Source organism: Saccopteryx leptura, chromosome 3, assembly GCF_036850995.1.
Source record: "Saccopteryx leptura isolate mSacLep1 chromosome 3, mSacLep1_pri_phased_curated, whole genome shotgun sequence".
NCBI classification, from domain to species: domain Eukaryota; kingdom Metazoa; phylum Chordata; class Mammalia; order Chiroptera; family Emballonuridae; genus Saccopteryx; species Saccopteryx leptura.
Window position 1 is genome coordinate 288,297,543 of NC_089505.1, and position 15,804 is coordinate 288,313,346.

Consider the following 15,804-nt stretch of genomic DNA (forward strand, 5'->3'; position numbering starts at 1 on the left):
ACCCAGACAGCCTGGTGCTAGTGGGCTGGGTGTCTCCTAGGCTGTAAACAATAGCCGCACCAATACCAGGGTGGAGCCACACATTCTGCGCACAGAAGGCCTTGGTTTCTTAGCTACAACTTGCCTCAGAGATATTGGTGCTGACTCTGCCAGGTCTCTAAACTCTGGTCTTGACACCCTGTCCTTCCCAGATTCAAGGATTCAAGGCAATGTGGTCTCAAAACAAGGACCAAGTGCTGCTACAGAACTCGGCGACCCCTGGGCGTCCTCCTCAGAGCCCCTCACAACTTGTGGACTCCCCTTCCCACAACCTTCAGCCTCTGTCTCCCCAGAAATCTCTCCCTTCCTCCCAGCCACCTTGTTCCACTCTTTCACAGTCCTGCTCTCCTGGCTCCCATTTCTACTCTTCTGACTCAGATTCTGACTTTGTCCTACATCCTTATTCTTCCTCTCTCCCAAGTTCCCCCACTTTCTTTCATCAGAATTACCAGTCTCTTCCCCTTCCACGCTCCTCCTCTCCTTCCCACCTGCTATACTCCTCTCCTCCCCCTACTTACTCCACCAATTCCTCTCAGCCTCAGAACTCCCCTCTCCCACACTACCAGTCTGTTCCCCACCCCAAAGACCTACCTAGCTCTACTCTTACTTCCCCAAGCCCCAGCCTCCCTTCTTCTGGGGTCCCTTCTAATAGGCATCAGTACCAGGACACCACGTCATCTGGGGTGGTAGGGGGATGTGTGGCAAGCGAGAAGGACCCTGCCGAGTTCAGGCACCCAGGAGCCCTGGCCAAGGCCCTGGTGGTTCACCTGGGGCACCGCCGCATCGCACACGACCTACGGTTACTGATTTTGCAGAACCTGTGGCTAGGCAGAACCGGCCAGCCTCCAGTTGTGGAGTATCCTATATGCCTGGTGTGTCTCCGGCCTCGCAGTCCCTCTTGCCCCATTCCCAAGGACAGGACTGGTCCCCGGCTGCTTGCCTTCCCACAGCTACTGCCCAGTGCACGGGTCCAGGAATCCAGACCACTCCGCATAGGCATCGGCTTTGGCCTCCGCCTGTCCCGTGGCCAGGCCAGAGCTTTGCATCTGTTGCCAGAAAAAAACCCAGAGGAAGTAGGACCTCAGGCCAAGCCCCCTCAGGCCCATGGGTATCAAACTCAGGCATCTCAGGCCCCAGCAGCTCGAGTGGCTCAGGCCTGGGAAGATTCAGTCCCAGGAATACCCTCCCAGACTGGGATCCTCAGGTCTGCAGGCCCTCAATCACCAAACTCCACTCGATGTTCAGGGCCTCCCCCTCAGGCATCAAGACAGGCCACTGGCTGCCTGAAGCCCAAGCTTTCCTCTGCTCCAAAGTGGCCTGGCTCTCCAGAGGCCATTCTCCAAAAGTTGCCACTCTAGTTCTAGAGCCACGGAGGCTCCCTGGAGCACCTCCTCCGAACCCTACCATCCCTACCAGGCCCCAGATCTCGGGAAGTGCTCGAGATGCCCTGAAGGGCTGGCTGGCTGGTGGTCAGGTGTGTTCTCCAGCCCTGAACCCTGGGAATCCCTTGTGGAGTCTTCTGTCTCCTAGCTGAAGAGGACGAAGGGCATCCGAGGCCCCTTTCAACCTTCAAGTATCCAATAAAGCCTAACCATGCAAAACTTGTGTTTGTGTCCTGCTGAGCAGACACAATGAGTACCTACAGGGTGGCCAGAACCAAATAAGAGCTGGGAGAGGGTCAAAGGAAACATAGTGGCCAGGGAGAGTGATGCCATGTATCTGAAAATGGCATTAGGCCCACAAGGCCTGAGCACCTGAGATGTGCAGAGGGCTCTGGCTGACCCTTTGTTAGGTAGGATAGACAGTTATCAGGATAGGAAAAAGGAGGGGGGGGAGGAATTTATCTCACCCACTGAATGAGGGAGTCAGCAGTCTTAAGATCTTCCAACCAACATAAAAATCACCAAATATTCAAACGGCTTATCAGGGAAAGGGAGCCTTGAAACCTATGTTAGTTCTAATAACAGGGAAACAAAGCCTTGAAGCTAAGAATAACTCCTAAGACCCCAACAGGCAGTTTGCTCAGACTGGCTGAGTTTGCCCACTTGTGCCTTGTGCCAAGGGTATAGCTTTGCTTGATAAACTGCTTTGCTTGAATGCTGCACCATCTCTCATCTGAATACTTTCTTGTGAGTGTGACAAGAACCAAGGAGGGAGAAGCCTCAGGGATTCCGGTCTTCTCTGGCGACACCTTCACACATTTAATTCAGTTTGGTGAGATAATGGTATCCCCAAAGATGAAGCTGCTGGGTCCCTTACTCTGGGTGTACCTTAGGTTAACAAGGATGCATATTGATGAGGCCACAGGAGCAATAGGAAGTGTCACCTTGCAGGTGAGGGCACTCCTAGTATTCACTTGCAGAAAACCATGGGGACCCTCACATTGGAGATCAGAGACCCAAGGGCCCCTTCTGGAAGATGGGGTGTCAGACAAAAACAAGATCTGTCCGGCTGAGGGCCGGTTGCCTGCCTGTGAGGATGTCAGAGGGGCCGCCCCCAAGCCCCCAACCACAAACCCTTGAGTACAGGAGCAAGGTCGGAGCCACGAGAATGGCCAGGTCCTGTGGCTGCCAACCATGGATAGGTCTTAAGGCAAATCGCTTCATCAAACTAGGGAAGCGGTGGATTCGGGATTTGAGCCATGTTTGTATTAAAGCCCCACTGACTCCTTATAAGAGGCAAGAGACATAGATCCTATTTTTCGTGTGTGAACTTGAGCTAAACCACTCCCTCTCTGGGACAAGGCTGCGCTTGTATGAGTTCCGTATCAGTCTTGAAGGTAGGATTTCCAATCCAAGGATGTCTTTATTAAAGGTTTATTAGCCTCTCTTAACCTTTAATATCTTTCCCCCTCCTTCGGAATCACCAAGGAAGTTCTGGTGATGCAACAGCGCTCTGCCCCTCAAAAAGATGGCGGAGGCCGCTGTCACAGTCGGACAGAGAACGGAATCCTGGCGAAGGTGTTCGGTCTCTCCGCGACCGGTTATTGCTGACGCGTATCGGCGGTACTGCGCCTGCGCGAGGAGAGCCGGGTGGATGCGCCTGCGTACTGAGCGTCAGAGAGACCGGGTTAGACGGCCGCGGGCAGGATACGGTTTAGTGTGTGTGTGGGTCGAGTTGGAGCGACCTCGCGGCTGTGCGAGGGGTCAGAAGTCCTCCCGGCGACGACCGAACCAAGTTCAACAGCGGCCGGGGCAAGAGTCGAAGGCCGGGCGCGGCATGTCCCGGGAGCCGGGGTGCGGACAGTGAAGCGCGCGGCGAGCGGGATGGGTCGGCGCCGGGCACCAGAGCTGTACCGGGCCCCATTCCCGTTGTACGCGCTGCAGGTCGACCCCAGCACGGGGCTGCTCATAGCTGCAGGCGGAGGAGGCGCCGCCAAGACGGGCATAAAGAATGGAGTGGTAAGAGCGCGGTTCCACTCTGGCCGGGTCACCCCGTGGGCTGAGGGCGATTCCGGGAGGGTCGCGGGGCGGCCCGCACCGCCATTCCAACCCTGCCCCGACTGAGTGGGAATCCCCAGCAAGCCGGCATCCCGACGCGAATTTCAGCCTTGAACTTAGTCACAGGGTGATTGAGAGACTCCCAAAATAAAGTGAAAACTGCACACAGCGAGGCTTAGGCGCTTCAGCTCGACCGGGGATCTTATTCTGGCTTATTCCGGGGAGGCTGCGTAGACTTGTCTGCCTGTCTGTGTTTGGCCCCTTAGGCTAGGTTTTCTTTACTCTTCTCAGCGTAACCCTGTGACTCTATAAACTGGAGGTAATAACTCCAACCCTGCCTGCTGAACGGACCTGTGAGGTTCAAAAAAAGCAGAGGGTGAAGGATTGAAGAAAGCCTTGTGAACTAGAAAGTAGGGTAACAGGCCATAGGAAGCAAGTTGGCCCATGACGGGCACCCCTGAACCTTGCTCATCCTGGTTGCCTCTCTCACAGCATTTTCTGCAGCTAGAGCAGATTAACGGGCGCCTGAGCGCCTCCTTGCTACACTCCCATGACACAGAGACACGGGCTACTATGAACTTGGCGCTGGCTGGTAACATCCTTGCTGCAGGACAGGATGCCCACTGTCAGCTCCTGCGCTTCCAGATCCACCAGCAGAAGGACAAGAACAAGGCAGAGAAGGCAGGTGAGAAGCCGGCTGTCTAGCTTTGGGGCAAAGGTTAAATGAGTAGGATCATGCTCATCTCGTTCTCCAAAGAAGTGGGGCTGGAAGTGGGGTTATTGTAGCAGGCGGGAAGCTGGATGTCCACCAGCCACGTAGAGGGGGGTTTAGTGTTACTTACTAAAGAAGCCTGGAATCCGGTGGGCCATTTGTGTTGCAGGTTCCAAGGAGCAGGGGCCTCGGCAAAGAAAGGGGGTGGCCCCAACAGAGAAGAAATCTGGAGCTGAAACCCACCAGGAGGGGGTAGAACTGAGAGTAGAGAATTTGCAGGCAGTGCAGACAGACTTCAGCCCTGATCCACTACAGAAAGTTGTATGCTACAACCACGATAATACCCTGCTTGCCACTGGAGGGACAGATGGCCATGTTCGTGTCTGGAAGGTATGGTTTGGGGGACTAGGGAGGATGCATGTCAATAGCAACAAGGCCAGAATTGTGAGAAATTGAACAGGGTTCTGGGAACTTGTGAGTGAAGTCTGCACTGAGGGGTCATTAGAAGAGAAGAGGGTGGAGATCATTGCACTCTTGCTGGGTCCCGGGGCTAACCATGGTGGTGCTTTGGCTGCAGATACCCAGCCTAGAGAAAGTGCTGGAGTTCAAAGCCCATGAAGGGGAGATTGAAGACCTGGCTTTGGGGCCTGATGGCAAGGTGAGGAGGTGAGAGGGTGGAGAAAGTAGATGATTATGCTGTTTGTTCTGTAAGTGGCTCTCCTAATTGTCCCTCCTTGGGATCTTGATTCCTGACTAGTTGGTAACTGTGGGCTGGGACCTTAAGGCCTTCGTGTGGCAGAAGGATCAGCTGGTGACACAGCTGCACTGGCAAGAGAATGGACCCACCTTTTCTAACACGCCTTACCGCTACCAGGCCTGCAGGTGTGAAGATCCTGGAGGGTGGCTAAAAGAGGCTCACCCTAGATGTGGTAGGGGAGTGGGAGAAGACTTGGGGGATGCTGGGGAGGATGATAGCCCTGGCAGATATTACCTTGGACCTGACCAGGGTGCCGGAGGGTACAAACTCTTGAGGAGCGCTGGGCAGGCCACAGGAGCCGAACAGTTTCTCACCTGGCCCCCAGGTTTGGGCAGGTTCCAGACCAGCCTGCTGGACTGCGACTCTTCACAGTACAGATTCCCCACAAGCGTCTGCGCCAGCCCCCACCTTGCTACCTCACAGCCTGGGATGGCTCTACCTTCCTGCCTCTTCGGACCAAACCCTGTGGCAATGAAGTCATTTCCTGCCTTAGTGTCAGGTCTGAGACACTGCTGGCTTGGCTGGGTGTGAGGGTGGCTGGAGGAGCTCCAGAAGGAATCCTGCCCGAGTCCCTGAGGACCGTTGTTGGTGAATAAGTGTTGCTGCTTAGGCCTCCAAGACAATGACCATTTTGCTATTTGTTGCAGTGAATCGGGCACCTTCCTAGGCCTGGGCACAGTCACTGGATCTGTTGCCATCTACATAGCTTTCTCTCTTCAGGTAATGGTAGAGGTGGGCACAGCCTTGGAAGCTATTTGGGGTGGGGGCTTTAGGCCTGCTTCTACCCTGAGTGCAGGAGGGGGGCTGGCCCAGCCTATAGAGGGAAAGCCTTCTGGGAGCAGGGGGCATGTTTTCCAGAAGGAATGTTTTCAATTTGGGCCTTCCTTTACTGTCTCCTTCTGTCCCCAGCGCCTCTACTATGTGAGGGAGGCCCATGGCATTGTGGTGACGGATGTGGCCTTTCTACCTGAGAAGGGTTGTGGTCCAGAGCTCCTTGGGTCACATGAAACTGCCCTATTTTCTGTGGCTGTGGATAGTCGTTGCCAGCTGCACCTGCTACCCTCACGACGTGAGTCATTGGGGTGGGCAGGTACTACCCAACCTTTCGCTGTAGCAAAAATTTGCTTCCTGGAGAATGGGCTGCTTGTTTATCATCTATCCCCTCCTTCAATGGAGTCTGTTGAGAGTTCTGTTCTTTGGTCTGTGAAGCCTCTTTTGCCCACTGACTTCTTCCCTTACCATCCCTTGCAGGGAGTGTTCCTGTGTGGCTACTGCTGCTGCTGTGCGTTGGACTTATTATTATGACCATCCTGCTGCTCCAGAGTGCCTTTCCAGGTTTCCTTTAGCCTCCTGTTCCCAGGGGATCAGGAGCCTTGACTCTGCCACCTTCTGGACCTGGGTCCACGGCTGAGGTAGCCTTTGATGAGACTTGATGGAAACTGCCTGCCCTTCCCAGTTAAAGCTGGCTGTGGCCCCATGTGACTCTGAGTTCTGGGGACCCTCCTGCATTCATCATCTTTGGATCCACCCAGGATAGTAGTGTTTGCCGTCCAGGCCACACCATCTGCCTCCTTTCTTTTGCCTACCAGAGGCTCCAGAGTTCAGCTTACCTTGTCTCAAGAAATATGTGAAGATGCCCCAGAATCTGGAGTCACTGCTATCCTTCCTGCAGAAACGATCTGTTTCTCCTCCTCCCTTCACAACCTGTGGCCAGTTGCTCTTCACATGAGCCCTTTGCGTTTGCTGGAGCAAGCACCGGCCTAGGACTTGGTGTTGGAAGGAAGGAGGCAAAAGGAAGACCCAGGCAGTAATCTGTGGGTTCAGCTGGGTAGCTCTAAGCCAGCCAGGCTAAATATGTTGGAAGTTCCTACCCCTAGCCTTGAGAAAAGGGAAAATGAACCTCAGCCCTTTCGACAGGAGAAGGTGACATTTAATAAACAAGGGAAGACTGAACTGAGACCCTCAATGGCACTGTTGTCAGCTCTTGCCTCCCTCAGAGGGTGAGAGAGTCCTGAGGCTGAGCAGCTCTGCTGGGTGCTGAAAGATGGCTTTGGCATACTGATGAAAGAGGCGGCTCATGTAGCAGTGCCGCCAGGGGAACAGCCCTTCCAGGAAGCCGATGTGTCCACCCTGGGCTGTGACGAGCAGTGCAACATAGGGAGATTGTCGAGCTGCCTGTAGTGGCAGAGCTGGGGCAGGGGGTGGAGAGGTCAGGAGCCCAGGCCTTGAGTGGGAACCCAGGCTCTCTCTACTTGTACCTCATGGCTCATTGTTCTTGGGGTCTAAAGCATCAAGATTCAGGGTACTCACCATGGACTGGGGAGAAGGGGTCATCAGCTGCATTGAGACAGAGCACAGGTGTCTGGATGGCACCTACTTTGGTTCTTGGGCTTGATGTCTGGTAGTAGGAAATACAGTCTTTATATCCAAAGACCACAGCTGTGTAGCGCTCATCAAATTGGCGGATTGTGCGGGCCTGTGGGTGGTGTGGGGTGGGATAGGCTAGAATAAGGATAGGGAGTAGAAGATAATGGGAGAACAATTGGGCAGAGGGGAGTTGGTTGAAAGTCTGTACCTGTAGCACATAGTCTACATTGACCACCTTTTCCATCACCTTTCTATTTCTGCAAAAGAGAGCACAGATTGGCTCTACTGGACCTGGCCCAGAGCCCCCAGCCTCTGTCTTATTTCATGAGCAATAAAGCCCAGATACAGAACTGACCTGAGCAGTGGGAGAACCTGGCATGTCTGCCATCCTCCCCTGTCTCTGCCCCCTCCCGGTTGCCAAGACCCTACCGGTCCACAAATTGGCAGAGCCCAGCAGTGAGGTGGTGATTAAAGAGCAGTAGGTTGAGTGGGGTCTCCAGGGAGGTGGTGGTCTCAAGAGAATCCCAGCATGCAGATAGAGTCAGTGCTGCCACTAACCCAGCAGCCTGCCCGCTTCGTGCCAGGTGGTTCAGCACTAGTATCCTGCAGGATTGGACCAGTGACATGAAAGAAGGGTTTGCATTAGTGAGTTGGGACAGAGGAGATGGGGAGGCGACATGGAAGAGGAAAGAAACAAAGGGAGACTGGGTGTTTGGGGCAAGCCCAGGCAGCTTTACCCTCCAAGAGAGATGCCCACGGCCAGTAGTGGAGCTTGGGAATAGCGGTGCTTTATATGTTTCACGACTGTCTCCAGATCTTCAGTATTGCCCGCACAATAGGACCTGTAGGTCTGACGCAAACCAGATCATTGGGTAGGGAGGGAAGCCCTAGCCAGAAGGCAAAAAAAAAAAAAGGAAAGAGAAGTGGGAGAACAGGTGAGCAGAGCCCAAGGGCCAAGGATCTCTTAAGGGAGTGGGTGAAGAGCTGTTAGAGGAAGGAAGGTACTCACCAGCAGTTTTTCCCCACGGCAGCCCCGGTTATTGAACACAACAGCCCTGTGGCACACACAGGTACATCTTAGTCACACTTGCCTTAAAAGTCCCTGCCCTTTGGCAGCCTTCTGAAAGACCCACCTCTGAATTGACCACCCTCTTACCAGTTCTCAGATACCACCCAACTTCTCTGGGTTGTGCCCATCCTTACCTATAACCATCCCTCACAGCTTGGTCAACTAGATGCAAGATATATGTCTCCTGGCTACTGCCTGTAATACCAGGAAGCAGTAATACAATGGGCCGGGTAGCAGGGTCAGGGTATTGACTGCTGTCATGCTGTTCAGCCCAGTCTAGCAGTAGCTGTCCTCCATCTGGGGTTTGGAGGACTTCACTGTGGTTTTGGAGAAAAGGACACAAAGATACTATTAGGAACAGTAGGTACTTCAAAAGGTTTCCCCCTACCCACAAAAATAACTCCCACAACTTCCCGTTAACATACTTTGAGGGCATACATTATATAAAACAAGACTATAACAAGCTGTAATGGGGACATAAAAGGTTGAAAATTAATCTCATGGTGCAATTAAGTACCCCTCCATATAGTCACTCTCATTGTTACCCTCAACATACTGTGAGGTAGATTGGAGCAAAGATTACCTTAATTTTAAAAGAGGTAGACAGGATTCCCCTGTACTTGCAGCTTGGTGTTCACCCCCTTCTGTCCCTTCTTACCTCCAGTAAGGGACTATAGGCCGAGGCTGCAGTAAGACTCGGAAGATGGTTTGTAGCCGCCCTTCAAGACACCATAGCGTAGGATAAAAAGTCTCCGCAGAGATTGGACAGTGTTTCTCCAGGAAGGCCAGAAACCGGGACCCAGTCACCAGTTGAGGCCTCTGTAATCACATGAAATAATCTGCTTCATTCCTGATTTTTGTGCTAAGCCAGTGAGGGCACTCAATACACTAGTATCCCCTCTCTAGAATCCATCTTGGAGGGCACTGCTTCGGCTATGGATGAGAAATGCAGCACACCTCAGTCTGGAATGGCCAAACCACCTGTTACTAAAGCCAGCTACAGGCACAAAAAACTGCGGTCCTGGAGTGTCATCTGGCCGGACCTGACACCACACTAACTCAGAACCAGGGCTGGGAGCTGCTGTAGCTGACTGGGTGTTGACTCCCCCACTTAGCCTATCCATGGCCCAACCCCATTTTGGAGAGAGCAGGTAATATAGATAAATTGCCTAGAGCTGATCCCTTGCAGGAGGAGTTGGGATCCCAGACAGGCTGAAAAAATGCAGCACCATTCAACCTATGACCTTTGCCTTGCAGTCTAATTTTCTACACTGTCATCTTCCTACAACTAGCTCTGGCTGCGCTAGCTTCTCCTGATTTTAGCACCCCATTGTTGCATTTCCTGTTCCCTACTGTGTGCGCTCACTGCTGAAGGGCTTCTTCCTACTACAGCACCTTGTTTCTCACTTGGACCCCTGCTGGTAGGCCATCCTCAAGGAGGAATAGTCCCCAAGTGAACAGATTTTCTCTTTCTTCATGCCAGCCACGGAGAAGGTAATGGGCGGGATAATGGACAGAAGGTGAGTGAGCACTCAGCCCTGACTGCAACCCCTCTGCTTGGTTCTCCTGGATGGAGTGGCTAGCCATATAGAAGGGTTATGAAGGAGTATGCCATACAAAGCCAAAAAACATCAGACTAAGAAATAGAAATTGCATTTTTGTGGCAGACTCTAAAGAACCTGAGGACCAGATTCCTATCTCTTCTGCAGTCTTGGTACTCAAAAAGGGGGCTAGGTAAATTATGAACTAGAAAGGCCAGGTTGGTAGTGCGACTGTTGTGAGATGTGACTCAGCCTGGTCCTTAAGCCCTGGAATAATAACACCTGTGTCATTGTGTGCTATATGCAGGCACTAGACTAAGCCCAACCATATAAGATAGAATATTTTATTAGTGAAGAAACTATGACTTGCAGAAATAAAGTTGTTTCCCAAAACCACACAGCAAACAAGAGGCAAAAAGCAGAATTGATAATAGTTCTATTATCACTAATATTAGGAAGTAGAACTTGAGTGTTATGTTCCAAGCATTGTGCTAAGCATTTTACGAGTATATCTTGTGATCTTCCTAACAGCTCTTTGAGATAGGTAATATGATCCCTGTGGGGATAAAGGTTTGAATGTCGAGTAACTTGTCAAAGGTCACGAAGCTTGCCAAAGCTAGTTAGTGGTGGAGCTGGAATTCAAACCCAGGTCTGTCCAATTCTAGAGCTTGTGCTCTTAGTCACTGTACTATATTACCTCTAATGCCAAGATTTTGAGCTGTTACCAGTTTATTAAATCCTTCGTCAAACAGCTCAGTAGTAGAGAAGAAAGTGCTAATAAATTAGGTCACAGGTTTTTGTAGGTTCTTTTAACTATAGTGAAGTATTTGTTGACTCATTCCTGAGATTAAATAGTAATATGCCATTGGTCACTGTGGATGAATCAATACCAGTCCATTACCATGCTGGAAAATCCAAACACTGTATCTCCAGGGCCTCTGAAGTTGCACTTTTCCTGCATTTTAACCAGTATGGAAGGGTTTAGAGCAGGGGTCGAGAACCTATGGCTCGCGAGCCAGATGTGGCTCTTTTGATGGCTGCATCTGGCTCGCAGACAAATCTTTAATAAAAAAATAATGTTAAAAATATAAAACATTTTCATGTATTACAATCCATTCATTTCCTACTGCTCATGTTCATGGTTGCAGGTGGCTGGAGCCAATCACAGCTGTCCTCCGGGACAACACCAAATTTTTATTGGAAAATGCATAACGTACATGGGTCGTATGGCTCTCACGTGAGAATTACATTTTAAAATATGTGGCGTTCATGGCTCTCTCAGCCAAAAAGGTTCCTGACTCCTGGTTTAGAGTATAAGTGGCAGAGGTCTCTGACTTCTGTGTGGCTTGTTGCAAGCAAAGGAAAATGTTTAGTTAAGTTCTGAACTGAGCCTGACCAGGCAGTGGCGCAATGGATAGAGCATCGGACTGGGATGCGGAGGACCCTGGTTTGAGACCCCAAGGTCGCCAGCTTGAGCGCGGGCTCATCTGGTTTGAGCAAAGCTCACCAGCTTGGACCCAAGGTCACTGGCTTGAGCAAGGGGTTACTTGGTCTGCTGAAGGCTCACGGTCAAAGCACACATGAGAAAGCAATCAATGAACAACTAAGGTGTCACAATGAAAAACTAATGATTGATGCTTTTCATCTTTCTCCGTTCCTGTCTATCCTTCTCTCTGACTTTGTCTCTGTAAAAAAAAACAACAAAAAAACCAGTATCTGAAATGAGTGACTTTTCAAATCAGACATATAAAGTAAGATTTATAGGGTATTGTGAGGTTTGGGCTTTTTTAATTGTTTTATTAAGGCAGACTTATTTTATAAAAAAATACATGTGAATGTTGACAGCTCTAGAACAGAGGTAGTCAACCTTTTTATACCTGCCGCCCACTTTCGTATCTCTGTTAGTAGTAAAATTTTCTAACCACCCACCAGGTTCCACAGTAATGGTGATTTATAAAGTAGGGAAGTAACTTTACTTTATAAAATTTATAAAGCAGAGTTACAGCAAGTTAAAGCATATAATAATAATTACTTACCAAGTACTTTATGTCAGATTTTCACTAAGTTTGGCAGAATAAATCTTTATAAAACAACTTACCATAGTTAAATCTATCTTTTTATTTATACTTTGGTTGCTCCGCTACCGCCCACCATGAAAGCTGGAACGCCCACTAGTAGGCGGTAGGGACCAGGTTGACTACCACGGCTGTAGAAATACAGAAAACTTTTTTTTTTTTTTGTATTTTTCTGAAGCTGGAAACGGGGATAGACAGACTTCCGCATGCGCCCGACCGGGATCCACTCGGCACGCCCACCAGGGGGTGATGCTCTGCCCCTCCGGGGCGTCGCTCTGTCGCGACCAGAGCCACTCTAGCACCTGGGGCAGAGGCCAAGGAGCCATCCCCAGCGCCCGGGCCATCTTTGCTCCAATGGAGCCTTGACTGCGGGAGGGGAAGAGAGAGACAGAGAGGAAGGAGAGGGGGAGAGGGGGAGGGGTGGAGAAGCAGATGGGCGCTTCTCCTGTGTGCCCTGGCCGGCAATTGAACCCGGGACTTCTGCACGCCAGGCGGACGCTCTACCACTGAGCCAACCGGCCAGGGCCCAGAAAACTTTTTAGGTAACATTTAAATTCCCTATTGATCTTTTTAAAGGGCTTGAATCAATAGGTTTCTTGTTAGATTCACCTACTTGGAACAGAGTTTAATGAAGATTAAAAGATTTAGATTTTTCTAGATATGTAAATTATGTATTTTATCTAAATTTCAGCAATATAATCTCCAAGTTCATCAAAATCAACCTCTTCAGACTTTCTCACTGCACTATACACAGAGAGCCTAGATCTTAAAACAGAGCTGAATGAGCAAGGGCAATTAGGGTTATCCATTAATCCTGAGCCTGTGGGGAACCTCTGCCAGCCCTGAAGAGAAGCAACACCCTACTATCTGATGCAGTGCTGTTGGAAGTTAGCCACAACCCCACAGGCCTAAGGTTCCTTCATTCAGTGCAACTAACGAGAAACTTAGCTAGACTGCTGAAAAAGAAAATGAAAGCATGATGTGCATATCTCCCTGACACCCTGTCTTTCCCCAAATGCCTGTCCACATAATAGGGAGTAGCACCCCTCTGATGCCTGGGGCCGGCTGGCATGGGGAGCCTGAGAAATGCAGAGAATCTAGGCAGGCAAAGAAATGACTCTCCATGGGGTGATAATAGCAAAGCGGAGCCTGGCTGGAACGCAGGGCTGGGGGGCGGGGGCGGTTTATTAGGGCGTCAATTTTCACCCAGGACAGGAGGCCTAACCATGCCAACTCCCACAAAGGGCTTGCGACCCCCGCTGGAAGCAGCCCACTAGACCCGAGTACCCCCAACCCGCCAGCCAGGGCTCTGGACCCGCACCCACCTGGGGCACACATGCCCAGTAGTAGCCCAAGTAGAGGGCAGCGCCAAGAACCAAAAGCAGAAAGAGCAGCTCAGTCCAGGTGCTACTCTGGGGGCTCAGGGAGGAGCTCAGCATAGTGTCGCCGGGTTTTGACTCCCAATTTCTTTGGCTTGCTCCAGCGCCTTGACTTTGACTAGCAGGCCGGCAGGTGCGCGCCAGGCCCCACCCGTTACACGCTATTGGACGGCCTGTGCAGGTCCCGCCTCCGCTGCCCCGCGATTCAGGTGGTTGGCTGCATACGCGGCCAGGGTCAGATCTAGGACCAAGCGGGGGCGTGGAACTGCAGCCCGGGTCTCACTGCCTCCCCGCCTCCGGCTTCTCCTTCACGGTCACAAGCTGGACAGCCCCTTGGGAGGACTAGCGGCCTCCCCCACAGCCGCCATCTTTGTGAGGGGCACCTCACCCTGCCCTGGCGCGCAAACTCTGCCCTGGCGACAGCGAGTCGGCAACCTGGTCAGCGTCCCCAAGCCACTCAGTCCGTCACACACAGGACACAACCATTCGAGGGGTGACGTTCTTCCCTGTCACAGAGTACAGTTATTCACACTGATCTTCACATTCAAGACATGGTCAATGCACCTGGGACCCTGCAGCCCCACAGTGTTAACCATTCACAGTGGTCCCCACACTGGACACGACCATTCACACTATAATGCGCCACAGTCACATGATCAGGTTTCAGCTACCGCGAGGGTGGCTTACACATAGTCACACACACGCACTTAGGTTAAAGTCACTCGTATAGTATCATTCTCTGTGTGATGTAATCCCTGTCAAGTAAGGACAAATACTGTATGGGGCACTTGGGATACCCCAGGGATGCTGTCCGTCTTCACTGGGACGCAGAAACAAGTCATCCACGAGAGCAGTGGCTCTCAACCTTGACTGAAGATTAGAATCACCTGGAAGGTTTAAAAACTACCAATGTCCAGGTCCCACCTCTGTTATAGTTGGTCTGGAGTGAAGCCTAGGTATCAATATGATTTCAAAGCTATCCGGAAGATTCAAGTATATAGTCAGGATTGAACCCCAGTGGCAGAGCATGGTGCTGGGAAAGGAAAGGTCTAGCTGCCGTGGGAGCTTCGAGGAGGGTTCCTTAACTCCTTGGGATCAGAGAAAGTGTACCCAAACATTGAATAACAATACATTTAAGGTGAAACCGAAATATGAGTAGGAGTTTCTCAGGCAAGGGGAGGCAGGCAGAGAGTAGTTATTCCAGGAGATGAAACAGCCTAAGCAAAAGCCTGGATGTGAGAGACTTCTTAAAGGAACCAAAAGAAATTTGGTGTGTCTGGAGCATAAGAGATGGTCAAGGACCAGGTTGTGAGCTGCTATATAGAGGATGCTAGAGTTTATCCTAAGGGCAGAGAAAAGCCATCGGAGAGTTTTATGAAGGGATGGGCAGTGTGACCAGAATTATTTTAGAAGAATCATTCAGGCTACTTGGAGAATAGATTGGAAGAGGATGAGAATGGAAGCAGAGAGGTCAATTAGAAGCTATTAACAGAATTTTGGCAGGATGATGGCTACATGGACCGGGGGAGGAGTGAAGATCCTCAAGATAGGAGGCTTAATTGATAGTAGGTTGGAGGTATAGGGAGGAGAATCATGGATGACACTCAGGTTTCTGACTGCTTTGATTCAGGAATGTATGGCAGGTCTGTCTCTGGGATAGGAAAACTGGGGGAGGGAAAGGTTAAAGAGGAAGGTTTGAGGAGGAAGGTGATATATTCTGACTCACATGTAGAGGTTAGGGGTGGGGTGCTAGTAGGTGTTCTGATTATGTTTTCTTAGATTCTGTATTTGTCTGTTTGGCATCCATTAATCACAAAGCCAAAGCAGTGGCCAAACTTGTTTACATCTCTCCTGCTATCCAGAGTTCATACTCTGAGCCACACTTCCTTTATCTAATTCTCACACACCCAGCCAGTATTTCCCCTCTCCTAAATCAACACAGGGCCAGGTACCAGGCAACAGAGGACAGCCCCTATCCTCCAAAGTCCACCAGAAATATTCAAACTAGCTGATCCAAAGGTGTTTACCCTGCCTGCCTTGCCTTTCCTACCTAATAAAGGCTCTCGCCTACATCTTCCCCTTGTTTCTTTCTGCCTTCTGACCTACACCGGTGCTCCCTGCTGTGATCCTGTGGGCGAGCTATGACTCTTCTTTCTAGGTGAACTGTAACATTAACCTCTTATTTCAATGGCATTGACCTCTCTGTGTTTTCACCCAATCACCTTTATAAATTAAATCAGTAGGCTGTTCAATTTCCAAAATGATCTGGGGCTTAGAGATTGGAATTTGAGACTTGATAATCATCAGCATTTAGGTAATATGTTAGTTTGTAGGGTTGCCATAATAAAGTATTACAAACGGGGTATCTTTTTTTTTTTTTACAGAGACAGAGAGAGAGTCAGAAAGAGGGATAGACAGGAATGGA

The 15,804-nt window shown here is 50.7% G+C and overlaps 3 protein-coding genes across 6 annotated transcripts; 2 read left to right on the forward strand and 1 right to left on the reverse strand.

The window, feature by feature from the left end:
* Positions 1-209: 209 nt before the first annotated feature.
* On the forward strand, positions 210-1,397 carry PRR30 (proline rich 30). Its single transcript, XM_066372414.1, has one exon. It carries the CDS (start codon positions 210-212, stop codon positions 1,395-1,397), a length of 1,188 nt encoding a protein of 395 aa, XP_066228511.1.
* A 1,674-nt stretch (positions 1,398-3,071) lies between these two features.
* On the forward strand, positions 3,072-6,901 carry PREB (prolactin regulatory element binding). 3 transcript variants are annotated; one of them, XM_066378677.1, is made up of 9 exons: positions 3,074-3,440; positions 3,972-4,164; positions 4,361-4,581; positions 4,769-4,849; positions 4,949-5,073; positions 5,274-5,447; positions 5,596-5,668; positions 5,858-6,017; positions 6,200-6,901. In XM_066378677.1, exons 1-9 carry the CDS (start codon positions 3,306-3,308, stop codon positions 6,292-6,294), a joined length of 1,257 nt encoding a protein of 418 aa, XP_066234774.1. In that variant the 5' UTR covers positions 3,074-3,305; the 3' UTR covers positions 6,295-6,901. The 3 variants fall into 3 exon arrangements, with proteins under 3 accessions (XP_066234776.1, XP_066234774.1, XP_066234775.1); XM_066378678.1 differs by having other exon boundaries at positions 3,306-3,440; positions 4,039-4,164; XM_066378679.1 differs by lacking the exon at positions 5,858-6,017 and having other exon boundaries at positions 3,072-3,440.
* A 22-nt stretch (positions 6,902-6,923) lies between these two features.
* On the reverse strand, positions 6,924-13,474 carry ABHD1 (abhydrolase domain containing 1). Of its 2 annotated transcripts, XM_066378676.1 has the most exons (9): positions 13,326-13,474; positions 9,043-9,203; positions 8,519-8,701; positions 8,325-8,370; positions 8,053-8,165; positions 7,745-7,918; positions 7,524-7,572; positions 7,259-7,424; positions 6,924-7,137 (listed from the first exon to the last, which is right to left on the reverse strand). In XM_066378676.1, exons 1-9 carry the CDS (start codon positions 13,437-13,439, stop codon positions 6,926-6,928), a joined length of 1,218 nt encoding a protein of 405 aa, XP_066234773.1. In that variant the 5' UTR covers positions 13,440-13,474; the 3' UTR covers positions 6,924-6,925. The 2 variants fall into 2 exon arrangements, with proteins under 2 accessions (XP_066234773.1, XP_066234772.1); XM_066378675.1 differs by having other exon boundaries at positions 7,259-7,572.
* Between the last annotated feature and the right edge of the window lie 2,330 nt (positions 13,475-15,804).

Coding starts and splice junctions, on each gene's coding strand:
- ABHD1 (XM_066378675.1), bottom strand. CDS start 13,439: ATGCTGAGCTCCTCCCTGAGCCCCCAGAGTAGCACCTGGACTGAGCTG. Junction 8,166..8,324: donor GCCGTGGGGAAAAACTGCTG/GTGAGTACCTTC, acceptor GGTTTGCGTCAG/ACCTACAGGTCCTATTGTGC. Junction 7,919..8,052: donor GTGGGCATCTCTCTTGGAGG/GTAAAGCTGCCT, acceptor CCAATCCTGCAG/GATACTAGTGCTGAACCACC.
- PREB (XM_066378677.1), top strand. CDS start 3,306: ATGGGTCGGCGCCGGGCACCAGAGCTGTACCGGGCCCCATTCCCGTTG. Junction 5,074..5,273: donor TACCGCTACCAGGCCTGCAG/GTGTGAAGATCC, acceptor CCTGGCCCCCAG/GTTTGGGCAGGTTCCAGACC. Junction 6,018..6,199: donor GCACCTGCTACCCTCACGAC/GTGAGTCATTGG, acceptor CATCCCTTGCAG/GGAGTGTTCCTGTGTGGCTA.
- PRR30 (XM_066372414.1), top strand. CDS start 210: ATGTGGTCTCAAAACAAGGACCAAGTGCTGCTACAGAACTCGGCGACC.